The sequence below is a fragment of the Eulemur rufifrons genome, chromosome 3, assembly GCF_041146395.1.
Source record: "Eulemur rufifrons isolate Redbay chromosome 3, OSU_ERuf_1, whole genome shotgun sequence".
Lineage (NCBI taxonomy): Eukaryota > Metazoa > Chordata > Mammalia > Primates > Lemuridae > Eulemur > Eulemur rufifrons.
This window is the reverse complement of record NC_090985.1, coordinates 97455433-97471653: the sequence shown is the minus strand read 5'-3', so window position 1 is coordinate 97471653 and position 16221 is coordinate 97455433. Positions and strand designations below refer to the sequence as shown.

Below are 16221 nucleotides of genomic sequence, written 5' to 3'. Positions count from 1 at the left end.
AATATTTTTATTCACATATCTTACACAAGCAAGGAAAATTGTAGAAGAAAATTGCTTTCTTTAAAGACAGTTTGTTTAGGCCATTGGTTTGCAACTGGCCCTATAAACCATCAGCCACAACTCAAATTATAACCAGATTATAAACCATATCTTTATATTCTTTTGGTAATGAAAACCCTTCTTTCATTTACTTGCATATACTTTTAGATGTTTCTCAGCTGAGCTGTATGGGTGTGAAATCATTTTCCTGGCATCTTCACAGGCTGTTTTGAAGCTCTGCCCATGCTCATTCTAATTTATCTCTCCTTTATTTCTTACAGTCAGAGAATACTGGGCTGCTAGGCGTGAGTATGGCTGGTTGCCTCTCCTAGTTCCTCAGAGCTTTGGCCAAATTTCAATTAGGACAATTACATTCCACTTCACTAATCCAGCCTTCCACTCCCTCCCCCACAAAATGGTGACAGCTATATGGTTCTTTGGTGTACTGTTAAACAGCAGCCATAGAGTGTTCCTTTTGCATCCTAAGGCTGACTAGAAAATAGAGAATGAGGCCAACTCATGTCACCAGGAAGCCGAGGCTGTTTGGGGCTACAGTACCTGGCAATCACTAATACCCGAATGGTTTCTAGATCTTCAGACCTAGCCTGTCATTCTACTTTTGCAATCATAAAAATTAAGTTTTAGTAAAGAAAAGCAGTTATCTGCAGTCTTGGAAGAGCACTTTGGTTCAATGCATAGGCAGTCATACCCTATACACATATGTATTTCAAAAATTGATTTGAAGATTATTTTATTTAGAACTCTGAATGCATATGTATGGTTAGATCCATATGTCAATCCACACAAGTCTATTATTTCCCAGAATATACCTTGTGGCATATGTATTTATGTGCTGATGAATCGTATCAGTGTTTTTCTGGAAAAATTTACCCAAAGTTAAATCTTGGAATGGATGGTATAGATTCTCAGTCTTCATTGCACATTGGAATTACCTGGGGAGCTTTGAAAACTACTGGTGCCTCATTTTATCTCCAGAAATTCTAGTTTAATTTGTCTGGGATGCAGCCTGGCCATTGAGGTTTTTAGATGCTCCCCAAGTGATTCTAAAGTGCAACCAAGGTTGCGAATCCCAGTTATAGCACTAGACTGCAAATCGGGTGAGCTGGATTAAAGTCCTTGCTTCCCATATGTTAGGTATATGACTCCAAGTATGTATTTAATAGCTTAATTCCCTCAGGCCAGCATTATCTTTATGTACAGAATGGAAGTGGTAATATCCATTCTCTCTAAATTCAAAGGTGGTCTTAGGCAAAAAGAGAAAATGTGTATAACCTAAAAAGGAATCCTATTGGCGTATAGGAAATGTCATAAATTGGTTAAGAACAGAGGCTTTGGAGTCATGGATACCAGGTTCAAATCAACCCGTCACTAGTTCTGTGACCTTAAATAGATTGCTTATCCTCACTAATCCTCAGTTTCCTCCTTAGTACAAAGTGTGTACTGATACTCACTTAAAAAGCTTGCTGGGAAGTTTAAAGAAAGTCTACGAATGTGTGTGCTATACCCTGTACCTGGTAGATAGAAAGTGCTCTACGGATGACATATGTTTACAGTCACCAAGGACTCTCCTTCTCCTAGTCAATGGCATCAGGATATGTTTTCTACCAACCTCTCTCATTTATTGTGAAGTATGAATGGTTACAAGATATTACCTCAATGGTGGAGATCAGGGCCAGGTATGGAAGCCCCCAGGAGTCTAGAGTCTTGGGGACCCCAGGCCAACAACATAGGCATCACCTGGGAAGTTGTTAGACATGCAAAATCTCAGTCTCCACCCCAGATCTACCGGTTCAGAATCTGCATTGTAACAAGATTGCCAGGTACTTTGTGTGTGCACTAAAGTTTGAGAAGCACTGGCCTAAGGGTTAAGGAGTGGTGGGACTAGGCCTCTTGATAGTCTGAGAACCTTAGATTAGGATTACTCAACTCGTTCATACTCTCTTGCTGTCTTCTGTGGGCATTGATTCCCTTGTTCCTTTTAACTGGCATCATTTGCCACTTCTAAATTTGTCTTTTATTCTCTTTTTCTTCCTCCCAGTCCTGAAGTTAGCATGTAGCCATTTTTGAGGACAGTGTGGTATTTCTGATTAAACAGAATTGGGTTCAGGTTTTACTTTTGGAACTCACCGTGTATCCAGCTGTGTATCCTTAGACAAATTACTTAACCTGTGAGTTTCTTCATCCTTTAAAGTAAACTCTTACAGAGGCCTTACTTTTCATGGGGCTGCTGTGCAGATTGGAAGAGACCGTGCTTGTCGGGTCCTTTCCCCTTGCTGGCACTGAGCTGCATGGTATCTCTGTTCTCCTGAAGTAACATGCAGACGGGCATGAAGTTACATAGGCTTCGTAACCTGACCAGGTATCCCTTTATTGTTTTCACTTAGAATGTGGAGAAAGGGGAAGTGTAGGGCTAATAGATTCTTGAGACAATGAAAGACTATCTAAAGGTTGGCTTACTTTTCAGAGATAAACCAGGCCCAAACTGTGCGATAATTTCCTACTTCCTCTGGAAGGAAGAGCTAGCTTCTGAGTTCTGCCTGTGACACCAGCTCTAGGAATAAGGAAGTGAGGCAAAATTGGCTATGGGGGATTAACATCTTCTGTTCCTTCCTTTCAGTCAATGCCAGTGCAATCCTTCTTGACCTGGTGTTGTAACAGGTCCAGGGCTGATATAACTCTATAGTCCAGTGGGGAAAGTGGCGATGGGCACTTAAGTAAGAGAATTCTAAGCATGGGAAGTGGATATGAAGGAGAGTTCTGATGGTTTCTGGGTCACCTAATCGTCCAAGCTCTTTCAGGGTCTGGTCCATAGGTAGGCAGTGATACAAGTCAAACATATAAGCAAGTGCCTGCCTATTCATACCTAGCATAGAGGTAGATGGGTACCTGTAGTAGATATAATGATATTGGCTATTATGTAAGCCATTAAATAATAAGGTGGTGTATTACATTTTTTAATCCTCACAATTCAGTGTCCTGGATGTATTTTATTATAATGAAAATACCTGCATATAAATCCGGCTTCCTTGCTAGTTATACATTTCTTCTAGTTAGAGACTATGCCATCATTTTCATCTTTGTATACCTGTGATCTTGCACAATGCCTAGATAATTGTTTGAATAAAAATTTATTTGATTGAGCTGAAAATTTTATGCTATATTATGACCATTCAAAAGATAAAGAAATTGAGGACCAGAGATGTGAAATACCATGTTTTATGCAGTTTACAACAGCCTGCCTTCCAACTGAGTCAAAGTTGATTCCAAAGCTGGTTCTTTACATTGATACCTAGATTAACAAATATTCTTGGGCCACGTCAAAAATTAACCAAGTACACATACCCTGTGGTTTGTTTCTCTTCCTTGAACCTAGAACATCTGTATCTTAGCCTAGGAGTCAAAGATGAATGGATTTTCAGAGTAGAAGGGAGTTCTAGACTCATAGGTACCTTCCTTAAACTTGTAGAAATTACTATATTTAGCTTTTCTTTGATGAAAATGGCTTTTTTCCCCTTCTTAAAATAAGAACTCCTCTTTCTGTCATTGGAACTCAAAGTGTTGGCTTCTAGTGAGAAATGTGTGGTAGTCAGAGAACTGAGCATATGTATGTTCTTTATCCTATTCTTTCATTTGACTCCTTCTGCATATTTTTAGTTGAGACTCATGATATTTCTTTCTCATATTCTGTTTCTGAGATTCACTGATAGCTTCTTAAGAGCTATCATTTCTGGACTTTGAAAGGGTCCCTGAGAGTTTTTCAACTACCAGGAAGCAAAAAGTGCATTTAGTATAAAGAAGAGACAGAATTTTTTAATGTGCTTAATTTAAAACATTCTGATAATTTTTCTTCTTTGCATTTCATTAAGGTTGAATTAAGAAGCATTGGAAAGATATATAAGATAAGGATAGGACACGATGGAACTAGTGAGCAACCTGAGTGGAACTTGCAGAAGGTAATCATGTTTTTTGTTTTGTGTTTCATAGTTATTCTCTGATGAAAAGAAGCAAGCAGGCTATGTAAAGCAATGAGAATAATAACATATTTTTCTAATTACAGATGCTACTTGACTTACAGTGGAGTTATATCCAAATGAACCTATAATTAATAAATTGAAAATACCCTAAGTTGAAAATGCATTTAATGCTAGCAACACAATACCAAGTCCCCTACTTATGGTGGTTTGACTTAAGATTTTTACAGCTTTATGATGGTGTGAAGTTGATATGCATGCAGTAGAAACTGTAATCCCATTGTGAGTCATAAGGAGCTCCCCAACTTACAGTGGGGTTACATCCCAATAAACCCATCATAAAGTTGAAAAATTGTAAGTTGAATCATGGTAAGTTGGGGAGCATCTATATTGTAAATGATATGAACAAAATTTTTGTGAACATAACACTCTACACAAATATGGTACATTCTTATGAAAGATATTTTTTAAATAGCATATTTACAGTTATATTTGCAATTGTAATATGTGTTCATAGGAGAAAATCTGAAGAATACAGTGAAGTATAAGAACAAAAACAAGTTATTCACTGATCATTAGATGACTACTCTGGTAGCTCATTTTCTTCAAATCTTTTTTCTATGAATCTCCCACGTGCTCACACATGTCCTTGCACTCTCTCTCTCTCTATATATATATGTATATACAATAATATGTATGTAAAATATAAATATAAAATAAAGCCCTGTACTAGATAATGATGTTTTTTGGTCAATGACAAACCTCATATACCACAGTGGTCCTATAAGGTTAAAATGGAGGTGAAAAATTCCTGTTGCTTAGTGACATTGATGTTGTAGCCATCATGTTGTTGCAGAACACATTACTCACGTATTTGTGGTGATGTTGATGTAGGCAAACCTACTGAACTGCCAGTTGTATAAAAGTATAGCATATACAATTTTGTACAGTATATAATACTTGATAATGAACAACTATGTTACTGGTTTATATACTTACTATACTGTACACTTTTATGGTTATTTTAGAGTGTATTCCTTCTACTTATTAAAAATAAATTAACTTTAAAACAGCCTCAGATAGGTCCTTCAGGAGGTATTCCATAAAAAGGCAGTGTTATCATAGGAGATGACAGTTCTATGTGTGTTATTGCCCCTGAAGACCTGCCAGGGAGACAAGATGTGGAGGTGGGAGACGGTGATATTGATGATATTGACCTTGTGTAGGCCTAGGCTAATATGTGTGTTTGTTTCTTAGTTTTTAACAAAAAGGTTTAAAAAATAAAAAATATATTTAATAGAAAAAAGCTTATAGAATAAGGATATAAAGAAAGTATTTTTGTACAGCTATACAATGTACTTGTGTTTTAAACTAAATGTTATAAAAGAGTAAAAAAGTTAAAAAATTTAAAAGTTTATAAAGTAAAAAGTTATAGTAAGCTAAGTTTAATTTTTTATTGAAGAAAAAATTGTTTATAAATTTAGTGTAGCCTAAGTGTACCGTGTTTATAAAGTCTACAGTAGTGTCCAGGAATGTCCTAGGCCTTCACATTCACTCACCACTCACTCACTGACTCACCCAGAGCAACTTCCAGTCCTGCAAGCTCCACCCATGGTGAGTGCTCTATACAGATATACCATTTTTTATCTTTTATATTTTTACTGGACCTTTTTATTTAAATATGTTTAGATACTCAAATACTTACCATTGTATTACAGTTGCCTATTGTATTCAGCACAGTAACATGCTGTACAGGTTTGTAGTCTACAAGCAATAAAGTCTTCCATATAGCCTAGGTGTGTAGTAGGCTAGAACATCTAGCCTTGCTTAAGTGCATGCTGATGTTTACACAATGGCAAAATTGCTTAACAATGTATCCCCATTGTTAAGCCATGCATGATGTATGATTGTACATATAAATATATGTATATGCATATTTATATGTATTTTGCCATTTTAATGAAATTGAATCATGCTATGTATGAACTTTGGGATTCTGTTTTTTTTGGTGTTGTTGTTGTTTTTTGTTTTTACTTAATCATTGAAATAATGATAATAATGTTTGTTGAGTGGTGAATGTATGCTAGCTACCTTACAGATACTATTGTATTTCTCCCTAACAGTATCTCTCTGATATAGGTACTATTAATATCCTGTTTTATAGAAGAGAAAACTGGGGCTCAATAAAGTTAAATAATTTGCTTGAGATTACTTAGTAAATGGTCTTGTTTGTTGTATGTTGAACTCCAGAGACGGAGATCTTAAGGACTGTCATTGGGCCTTACGTTTATTTTCAAAGATAGATGGTAATTAAAATCTTAGAAGACTTGAGATTTCAATATAGAAGTCAGATGACATAGTGTGAATCATAGAACGTTTCTGCTCTCTAGCTTAACATAGTATGTCTGCCACTGATTCCTTTACAGTACATACTATGTTATTCTAAAATGAGGTTTAGATTTTTAATATCAGTGATAGAATCTAGCAAAATATTATTTCATTTTAAATGTTTCTTAATCTTATCTGTGGTTTTTGTTATTGTATCTTTGGTTATGTAATGAAGAAAGTAAATGTAGGAAGTAAATGAAGAAGGAATATGTTAATTTTGTTGACATGTTTATTACAGCCTTTCTTACCACCTGCCTAATATAGTGAAATACATTCTTATAGTACAGGAACAGGTAAATATGTTCCAGTCAGTAGTCAAGAAGTATCTACTTAGCCCCTAATATATACCCTGTATTGTGCTAGATGAGGAAAGAATGTGCTAGAATGGGAGGAAACCATATGTTAACTTTAAAGTTTTTATATTCAGAAGTATTAAAAGAGTTCAAAGGAGAGACAAACAATGACCTTTTAGGAAGATTCAAAAATCATAGAACCTGCAGAGTTTAGTAAAATTACAACCCGTATGCTTGTGAATTGAGAATTACTGAGAAAGACAAGTCAGAACATTTTAGAAAAAACTTACCCATGAGCATGGCTTGTGCTTTCTTTGGGGACTTTGAGTAACAATAGTGTTCCAGAGGTATAGCAACATCACTGTGTAGTGATTCTCCAGTGGATGAAAACATCCCTAGCAGAAGCTATCCAAGGAGGGGGCACTCAGTCCTGGGAACCAAGGGAAGCACCATCCATTCCTATGATTGGTGGTAAAGGCTTCTGTAAAGAGCAAAGTGGGCAGAACATTAATTAATTGGTTTGGCAAATGAATTGAGCAGCTAGAACTGTAGTTAAACCATCCAAGTGATGTGAAAGAAGGGGCTTTCCTACAGCTTAATTTATTTTTTATTGTGAAGTGATTTTAAATTTCTAAAAAATTATACGAATGGAACGAAGAACTCCAATTTCACCCAGATTCCCCAGTTGTTAAGGATGTACTCCATCTATTTTACTATTACCTGTTAAAATATGTGTGTCACTTGAGATTAACTGACATGATACCCAATGATACTTTGACTATATGAGTATCTTATTCATCATAAAATTTTCACCTACTAATTTTAGCACTGATGATTGTTGCTTGAATCAGTTATTATATGATGGTTGCCAAATGGTGATTTTTTAAATTCTATTGTCACTTCTCCATTTATTAACTGGCATCCTTACTATAAAGTAGAACTTTCCCTTCTTCCCACTTAAAAATTTCATTTATTTATTTATACCAGCATGGACTTGCAGATTCTTATTTTATTTGATGTGTTAATCTTTTTTTATCATAATTTATTTTGAAGCTGAGATCATCCTTACTTTGGCCCTTTAAACTCCTATATCCTTTTGACATGTCACCATGCATTCTTGGAAGACTACTTTCTGACATCAAAAGATTTTTCAGGCTCATCTAGTACTTTCTTTTCTCCAATCCTGGAATCAGCTATTTCTCAAGATGCTCTAGTTTAATTTAGTGGAGAATGGGATTTAGAAACCAGTATTTATGCGAGACATAGAGAAATTATCTTTCCCCACTAATGCCCACTCACCTCATCCCAAAGGCCACTTTTCCTGATGTGAGAAGCCGGTCATGCCCCTCCTTTCACAAGATGCTCCCCTATAAATGTTTCCATGGTGAAATGAGTTTTTGAAACACTGAGTTTTTCATTGCTCTCTTGGAGAGTCACAAGGCAAATCAATATACTAAAGGCTCTGAGATGCCCTGTGGTAAAGAAATCTGTTTAATGGCATTTCTAAAACTAAGTTCAGCATGGGACCATATTTTTCAGGTAAAATCTATTAACATCCCATGAAATGAATATTGTGCATTACTGTAGGGGTTTTGTCCTGGTGGACAAAAAGGATCTTGAAGAGTGGAGAGGTATCCCTAAGAACATTTGGGGGCAGAAGGAAAAAGATATGACATGAGGCAGAGGCAGTAACACACATGTATTATTGGGTGATGTTTTAACAATTTTGCATGTGGACGAAGTCCCTTCCAGCAAGAGTCTGTCCAGAGGCTACAGTGTAGGTCTATACTCAGAAGGGGTAGGAGGGCAAGGAGGCTCCCTGTGGAGTCTAGGTGATGTCCTCAAGCTCACAGCAGGGACATGTGTCAGAGAACTCCAAAGTGCCCTTGCAGCTTGGGGCCTTATAAGTAAAGGCCCTATCCTACAAATGAGTAAAAGCTGCTGAATGAGGTTTTGTAGGGTTTGCAGAACAGGCAGTCTCTCAATGGTTAAAGATTTGCTTGTTGGGGCTAAGTTTTTATTGTGGTAAAAATTGTTTGAGTTATTTTTAAAGTTATCAGATTTTCAAAAATTTGAGTTTGGTATCCATGGACTTTTGTCTTAATGAGTCTCAGCCTGCAAGAAGAAATAAACAATATGGGGGCCAATGTACAGAGACTATCTTTGAGTCATTTATATAACACTTACACACTGGAAAAAATAACTTAGGTTTGTATGAACCTAATCATAGTTAACAATATAAAGGGGTTTATAATTTATAGGATTTAGAAAATGACTAGATAATATACGAATTCACTCTTTTGAGCTCGGTAGGCCTGTGTATATCGTTCTGGGAGAGGTGATCAACATGAGATGCCAAAGAGCCACTTTTAACCTAGGAACAGCTAGGTGGGTAAATTATTGAGTGATGATGCTATATCTAAGAGAAAATGATGAGTTGTCCATAGGTCTGGCCTTAACCACTGCAATGATACAAAATGAGAGTAAACATTGGTCTCTTCTTACAAGCTGGGTGGAAAAACAAGATCAGTTAACAAACATATGGTAATTAGAGGACAGTTAAATTCCCAACTCCATGTTGAAGCCCTAATAGCAGTAGGTTTCCAATAAGAAAGATAACTATGTTCCCTGGAGGAACTTGGAAGGCTTGTGGACAAAAAGGATCTTGAAGAGTGGAGAGAGAGGTATGCTTAAGAGCAGAGCAGGGACAGATGGTGAGTAGAATGTTATTTGGAGATACCATATTTCAGATATCCGTGATGCTCATGGATTGTCACAAAATATTGTATTACCTGCATATATAAAATGATTTGTTCCTCAATAAGAGGTAAAGGGTTTACTTGCAGAGCTGAAATAGTTTCCTTGTGTTTTGTCTTTCAGTAGGCTGGAATTTTTCAGACACAAGTTGCTTGACCTTGTTTAGGTAGAGTCAGTTGGTAAATACATAGACTTCTAGATCTTTTCCATCTCTTGGATTCCTACTCAGGCATGTAGAAAGAATTCTGTATATATGACTACCATCTTCTGTCTGATAAACTCAAGTCATTATCTCTTCTCTCAGTACTTCACAAATACACTGGAAGTTTATCACTATGCAATACAAATTTTATTCATCCATATTCATTTGCTCAATGTCATAAGTCAGTAATCTTTATGTCTTTGATATAGTCCTTTTAATCAGTATTTCCGTTTTCTTATATGCATAGAGTCTGCTAGTCAAATTATATTTCAGGACAGGTTAGGACCAAGGTAATTTTTTTTTTAATACTTCAATGTGTCAGGAAGGCAGGAAGAGAGCATCAGGTTTCTCCTTCACTTTGGTGCTAAAATAAGTAATAGCACAGATTCATAAAAGCATACAATTGTACTCATATTCAAAGTATTTTATCAAGTACTGCAACAGCACCCACTATGTGGAAGGGATGCTGCTAGGTATTTGAGTATGCTAGCATGACTAAGATATAGTTCTTGTCTTCCAAGAATTCATTCCACCATTAACCTGACTATAAACCAGATTGTGCTTTAGTTCCCTTTAGAGTTGTGATTTTAATTGTCTTATTCCAGTGAAAATGCCTCTTTCTCTCTTTACATCTGTCTTCCAAAAGATTTATGGAAGGAACTAAATTGATTTCTCCTTTACTCTCAGGTTCTGAGCAGAAAGGTTGGGTAATCTGACCTAGAAGTTATAATCTCAGTGTTGAATTCTAATATGCTAATTCAGGCATTGTAAGTACCACCATATGTCTGTTCCAGTCAGCTATTTTTAGGGCATGTATTTAACTACTTGGCTGAAATTTTTAAAAGTAATCCAGGAATTTTAAGTTTCTGAGGAACTAAGAGTGAGTTTTAATGATAATGTTCTCTTGTGAAACAATTAATATTTCCTGTTGTAAATCAGCAGGGGGAGCTCAGCAAATGAACCTTAGTTTCTACTGAGGGCATTCCTAAAATTGTCTGTATTCATTTAGGAAATTAAAACAAATGCTGAATATTTTATGTGATAAAGACACTGCTATTTCCTTAAGCATTTTATTCATTCATTTGTTTAAAGGAAAAGGAGTATATGTTTCAATGAAAAAATGTTTTTATAAATTCACCTTTTTTCTATTTCTCATCTATTCCAACATAAAGTTTGGCTTTGAAGCTTAATATCAGTGCATTTTTTCTCAGCCATATCAAATTTTTCAGAGTATTCACATTTGACAGCTCTGTATCAGAGCTAAACGAAAACTCAAGGCTTTGGATCTTTTTTAGTATAGATAGAATAATACTAGATGATGCTTCAACCTGAAAGCCAAAAGAAAACACCATTTTCAAAAAAGAGAATGGTTGGTTTTATAATGATCAAAGACTTCCCCTTGTGGACTGAGAAAATGTGGAAGTCTGCCATTATTAGGACCTAGGGCCATGAAGGTTTCCTTCCCCTTTGATGATGATGAACTGTTTGTAACCAATAACCTTGTGGTGAGCAGTGAAAGCACTTATGGAATGTCACTGTCTGGGGGAAGCCAGTGCTTCTAACAAGTGTTTGTTGAAATTAGTCCTAGTGTCCCAAGTTATAATCGGTGAATCCATTTTTGCACAGCATTTAGATTTTGAACAGGGACAGCTGCCCCCTTTCATGATACTCTGGCAGTGTGGAGTTGTTAGTCTAGTGGTAGATCTGTGATGTCATTCACAGTTTTAAACTTTTTTCCTTGATCATACTTTAGGGGCCTTTTCAGAGGTCTGACTTCCAATATCAGCCATATTAATAAACATTAACCAACCATGTCGTCTAGTGTCCAAAATACTGTTATAAAATATTAATCCAAGTCACCAAATTGATTCCAAGTAACAGGTAGCTTGGACCCAAAATAAAATGGATATAACTGAACATAGATAATAATTAACTTTGTATACTGAAAAAAAGAAAGATAGAAATGTATTTTAGCATGTGCTGTTACATAAAACTAATGATTTTTTTTTGAATCTTAGGTTTCTTCTCTAGAGTTGACTTTGACTATTTCAAATTGAGGTAATAAACTTTAGAGTTGAAGTCAAAAGACTTGAAAGATGTTTAATTCCTAGAAAGTCATCCAATCACTTTTTCTTTAAGTTTTCCCTACTGTAAAATAGGGCTCAACAATACTTACCCTGATTATCTCACAATTGTGGATAGCAAGTGAAAAAATTAAATACAATGTAATCATAACTCTTAATTTCCCCCACCCAACCTGCTGCTTCTTCAGTCTTACTCATCTGAGTAGATGGTGTCACTATCCAACTAGTTATATAAACCAGAACCCTACAAGTTTTCCTACATTGTTTTATTTCCCTTGCCTCCAAAATCCAATCCCTCAGGAAATCCTCTACTGACTATATTGCTGAAACATATCTCGATTTTGTCTATTTTTCTCCATCTTATTACCATCACTTTAGTCCTAGTTGCCATTTTATTCTCTCCTCTCAGCTGCAAAAGCCTCCTATAGTAACCTTTCAGCTTCTTTTCTTTTCTCCCTGTATCCAGGCATCAATGTGCAGCCCGAGTGATCTTTTATCAACATCAGTCAGATCATATCTCCCCCTGCTTAATCTCTCTCTGCCCACCTCTGTGACTTTTTTTCTAACCACTCTGCCCTGGCTCACTCTGCTGGAGCTGCACTCGTCTCCTCCTCCCTCAGAGTGGCCGTTGCCACACAACCTAAAGGGAGCCCCAGTTACTCTTGATCACATCAGCATGGCTTATTTTCCTTATAACACACTTCTTATCTGATATTTTATATTTGTTTGTTGTTTGACCTCCATTAGAAAGTGAGAGGAGAATAGGAATTCCAAAAGAAAACATAGGAAAAACTCTTCTAAACGTAGGCCTAAGCAAAGAATTTATGACTAAGATCTCAAAGACAAATACAGTAACAACAAAAATAAATAAATGGGACTTAATTAAACTAAAATGTTTCTGCACAGCAAATGAAATAATCAACAGAGTAAATAGACCATCTACAGAATGGGAGAAAATATTTACAAACTATACATCTGACAAGGACTCATATCCAGAATCTATAAAGAACTCAAATAAATCAGCAAGAAAAACACAAATAAACCCATCAAAAAGTGGGCAAAAGACATGGACAGATTTTCTTTCAAAAGATGACGGACAAATAGCCAACAAACATATGAAAATATGGTCAACATCACTAATCATCAAGGCAATGCAAATTAAAACCACAATGAGATGCCACTTTACCTTTCAGAACGGCCATTTTTTAACGGTCAAGAAACAATACATGTTGGTGTGGATGCAGTGAAAAAGGAACACTTATACACTGTTGGTGGGAATGTAAACTTTCACATCCTCTATGGAGAATAGCATGGAGATTCCACAAAGAACTAAAAGTAGACCTACCATTTGATCCAGCAGTCCCACTACTGGGTATCTACTCAAAGGAAAAGAAGTCATTTTATTAAAAAGACACCTGCACCCAAATGTTTATCACAGCACAATTCATAATTGTAAAGATATGGAATCAACCTAAGTGCCCATCAGCTGATGTGTGGCTAAAGAAAATGTGGTATGTATGTACCACATAGTATTACTCAGCCATAAAAAGGAATGAAAGAAGTGTCTTTGACAGCAACTTCGATGAAACTGGAGACCATTATCCAAAATGGAGTATCTCAGGAATGGAATAACAAATACTACATGTTCTCTCTTATAAGTGAGAGCTAAACAAGGGGTATACATGGTCATAAAGTAGAGTAATGGACATTGAGAACTAAGAAGGGGGCAGGGTGGAAGGCAGGTGAAGGATAAAAATCTACCTACCAGGTACAATGTTCGCTATTCTGGTGACAGGTGTACTAAAAGCCCTGACTTCATTAAATAATTCACCCATGTAACAAAAAACACTTGTGCCCCCTAAATGTATTGAAATTTTTTAAAAAATAAGCCTTTTAGAACACTTTCACCCTCTTCATTTTACCCTCTTACTTTATATTATACCTACTTCTCAGTCTTTTTAGTGTTTCTTATATTTTATCTCAAGATTGTATGTAATTGAAAAAATAATGCAATATTCATCTTTTTAAAGTAATTTTATGTTTTATTTATTTTCATAACCAGACTTAAAACCATAATTAGTTTCCAAATATATGGGCTGTAATTTCTTTGACCAAAAGAAAAGAAGAAAATAAATAGCCTGGAGAGTTTCAGAGGCTTGGCCTCCTCACACAGAGTCAGTAGTGAGATGAGGCCGGGGCCCCTTCTCCTGGCTCCTCACCTCGTGCTTTCTCCAGTGTCTAGGCTGCCTCTGTGGCATGTGCTATGCATTAACTGGATACATTGAGTCACGTGGACTAGGAACTCCGAACTCTCTGGGCCTTCTTTGTTCTGCTGAGCCTTCGAATTGAAGTGTGTTGTAGGTTTCAGTGAATTTGTTATTATTTTTAACCTACCACTACTTGAAATAACCTACTTGAAATGAGCTCCAGCCAGTCTTGAGATTAGCTAAACTAAGTAAGAAATGGCTTTTTTTTTTTTTTTAAATTTTAAAGTATCTTGTAAATATTTTCAGTTCCTTTTTATTTTCAGTTACTTCTTCAGTTCAGGGTTCTAGAAAGAACTACAGAAGGGAAAGAGCAAGTTCTGAAATGCAGTAAGAAAAATAGTTTGTTGTTGAGGATTTTCTAGTTCAATGAACAGCAGGAAGCATCAGCTTCTTCTTACAAAATCTCCAGTCAAATGTTTAATCTCAAAGGACTCCAGCAGTTTATGGAAACATTCTCAAAGTTGTGCCAGCTTATTTGAACCAAAGATAAATTCATGCATTTGATAGTTCCTCAGTCAATTGTAAATACCATAATTGATCCCCCTGTACAGTCCTTGTAACAAATAGGGTATCATCACAAGGCACAGTATGAGAAATAAGGAGACTTAGAGTCAAGCTTTGACTTTGTATCTGATTTTCAAGAACACCTGAAGTGTTCTCTGAGAACACATTTAAACCTTATTATATTTTCATATTTCTGTCTCCATAAAAAGAAATACTAACATCAGACTAACATCAGACTGACATCAGAACTCACTCCTCCTCCGCTAGTACCAGGTCTTATAAAGTACTGTAAATGCTTTATGTCCAGCAAATGTTTGGGTGACTATTTGCATTTATTTTTTAGAGAAATCTTTGTATAAATTGAATATATAATGAGAATAGCAGTATTACAAATTCTTTTGTTTTATAAAACAAAGGTTTATAACATTTCAGAGTAGGGTTTCTAAAAGCATTTTTCTCAACCTTTCTCATCCTAATATATTCTTTATCTTATTAGCCAGTGTTTATCTTATATCCAGTGTCCAGCAGGCACTGGGCCACGTGTGTAGCTCTCAGAAAATATTGACTTTGGTTGTATATAATTTCTACTCCAAAAAAAGATAAGATTAAATAAGGCTGGGCACAGTGGCTCACACCGGTAATTCCAGCACTTTGGGAGGCCAAGGCAGGAGGATTGTTTGAGGCCAGGAGTTCAACACCAGCCTGGACAACATAGCGAGACCCTGTCTCTACAAAAAAAAAAAAAAAAAAAAAATTTAAACATTAAAAAAATTTAAGAAAAGTAAATTTAGGATTAAATACAAATATGGAGATTGTTTTGTAAAACAAAGTGGAATAGAAATATAGATGGTGGCAATTGTTGTTGGTTATTAATTACATTTAGTCTCAGTCCTAACAGGCAGGAAAAATGTGGAGCCAAGCCAGGGCAGAGGGCAGCTGGCTCACTCTGTCCTCATGACCCTGAGTGTTCCGGCCACAGTCATGGCCCTCCTTCCAGCCCACCTGGACATGATCCTTGCTCCATTGGTGTTAGTTGACAGTAAAGTTAGGCACTGAAGACAGGAGAGGACTAAAGGAAGGACATAAAAGAAGAGGTGAAGTCTTGGAAAAGAGTTAAGACCATGCCAGTCCCTACAGTTTAGAGAGGAATGGACACCCTTTTACTTATATATTCTTGCCTGAGCTATAAAGGACCAGAATCGGAGCCATCTTAGGGAAAGCATGCAAGGATTATACAGGGATCGAGGAGACCAAGACTAGGAGACTAAAAGCGCTGGAGATCTTTCTTGGGGTGATGGGATGAGTAGGAGAGAGAGCTTAGAGTATAGCTTTGGGATTCAAAGACTTCAGAGGTTTCTTTCTTTTGCAATGAGAAGTTTTGTCTTTTATGAACCCCTTAACTGATGAGCCAAAGAATTCAAGGAGGGGCCCAGAAGAGAGGAAGCAGGAGAAGCTACCTCAGATTGGCTAAGGGAAAGAGAGGCAAAAGAGGCTGTTGTGTGTCTGCCCAGAGAGTCCTGGTCAGCTCACCTAAGTAGAGTAGGAGTCAGGGATTTGGAATAGAATTTCTCTTACTGGTAGTAAATAACTGAGCATTTGGCTGAAGTTTCCCTTGTACAGTCTCTAGGAGGATGTTGGAGAGTGAGGAACTATAAACAATCCCAAATAATAGTTAAGAATTCTGTTCTCTAATCT

The 16221-nt window shown here is 36.4% G+C and overlaps 1 protein-coding gene across 1 annotated transcript in view; it reads left to right on the top strand.

The window, feature by feature from the left end:
* RP1 (RP1 axonemal microtubule associated) overlaps positions 1-16221 on the top strand; it is a 286090-nt gene that overhangs the window by 133246 nt on the left and 136623 nt on the right. Inside the window, exon 18 of the mRNA XM_069466500.1 lies at positions 3927-4013. Coding sequence (XP_069322601.1) covers positions 3927-4013 — 87 coding nt within the window. The remainder of the gene's footprint in view (positions 1-3926; positions 4014-16221) is intronic.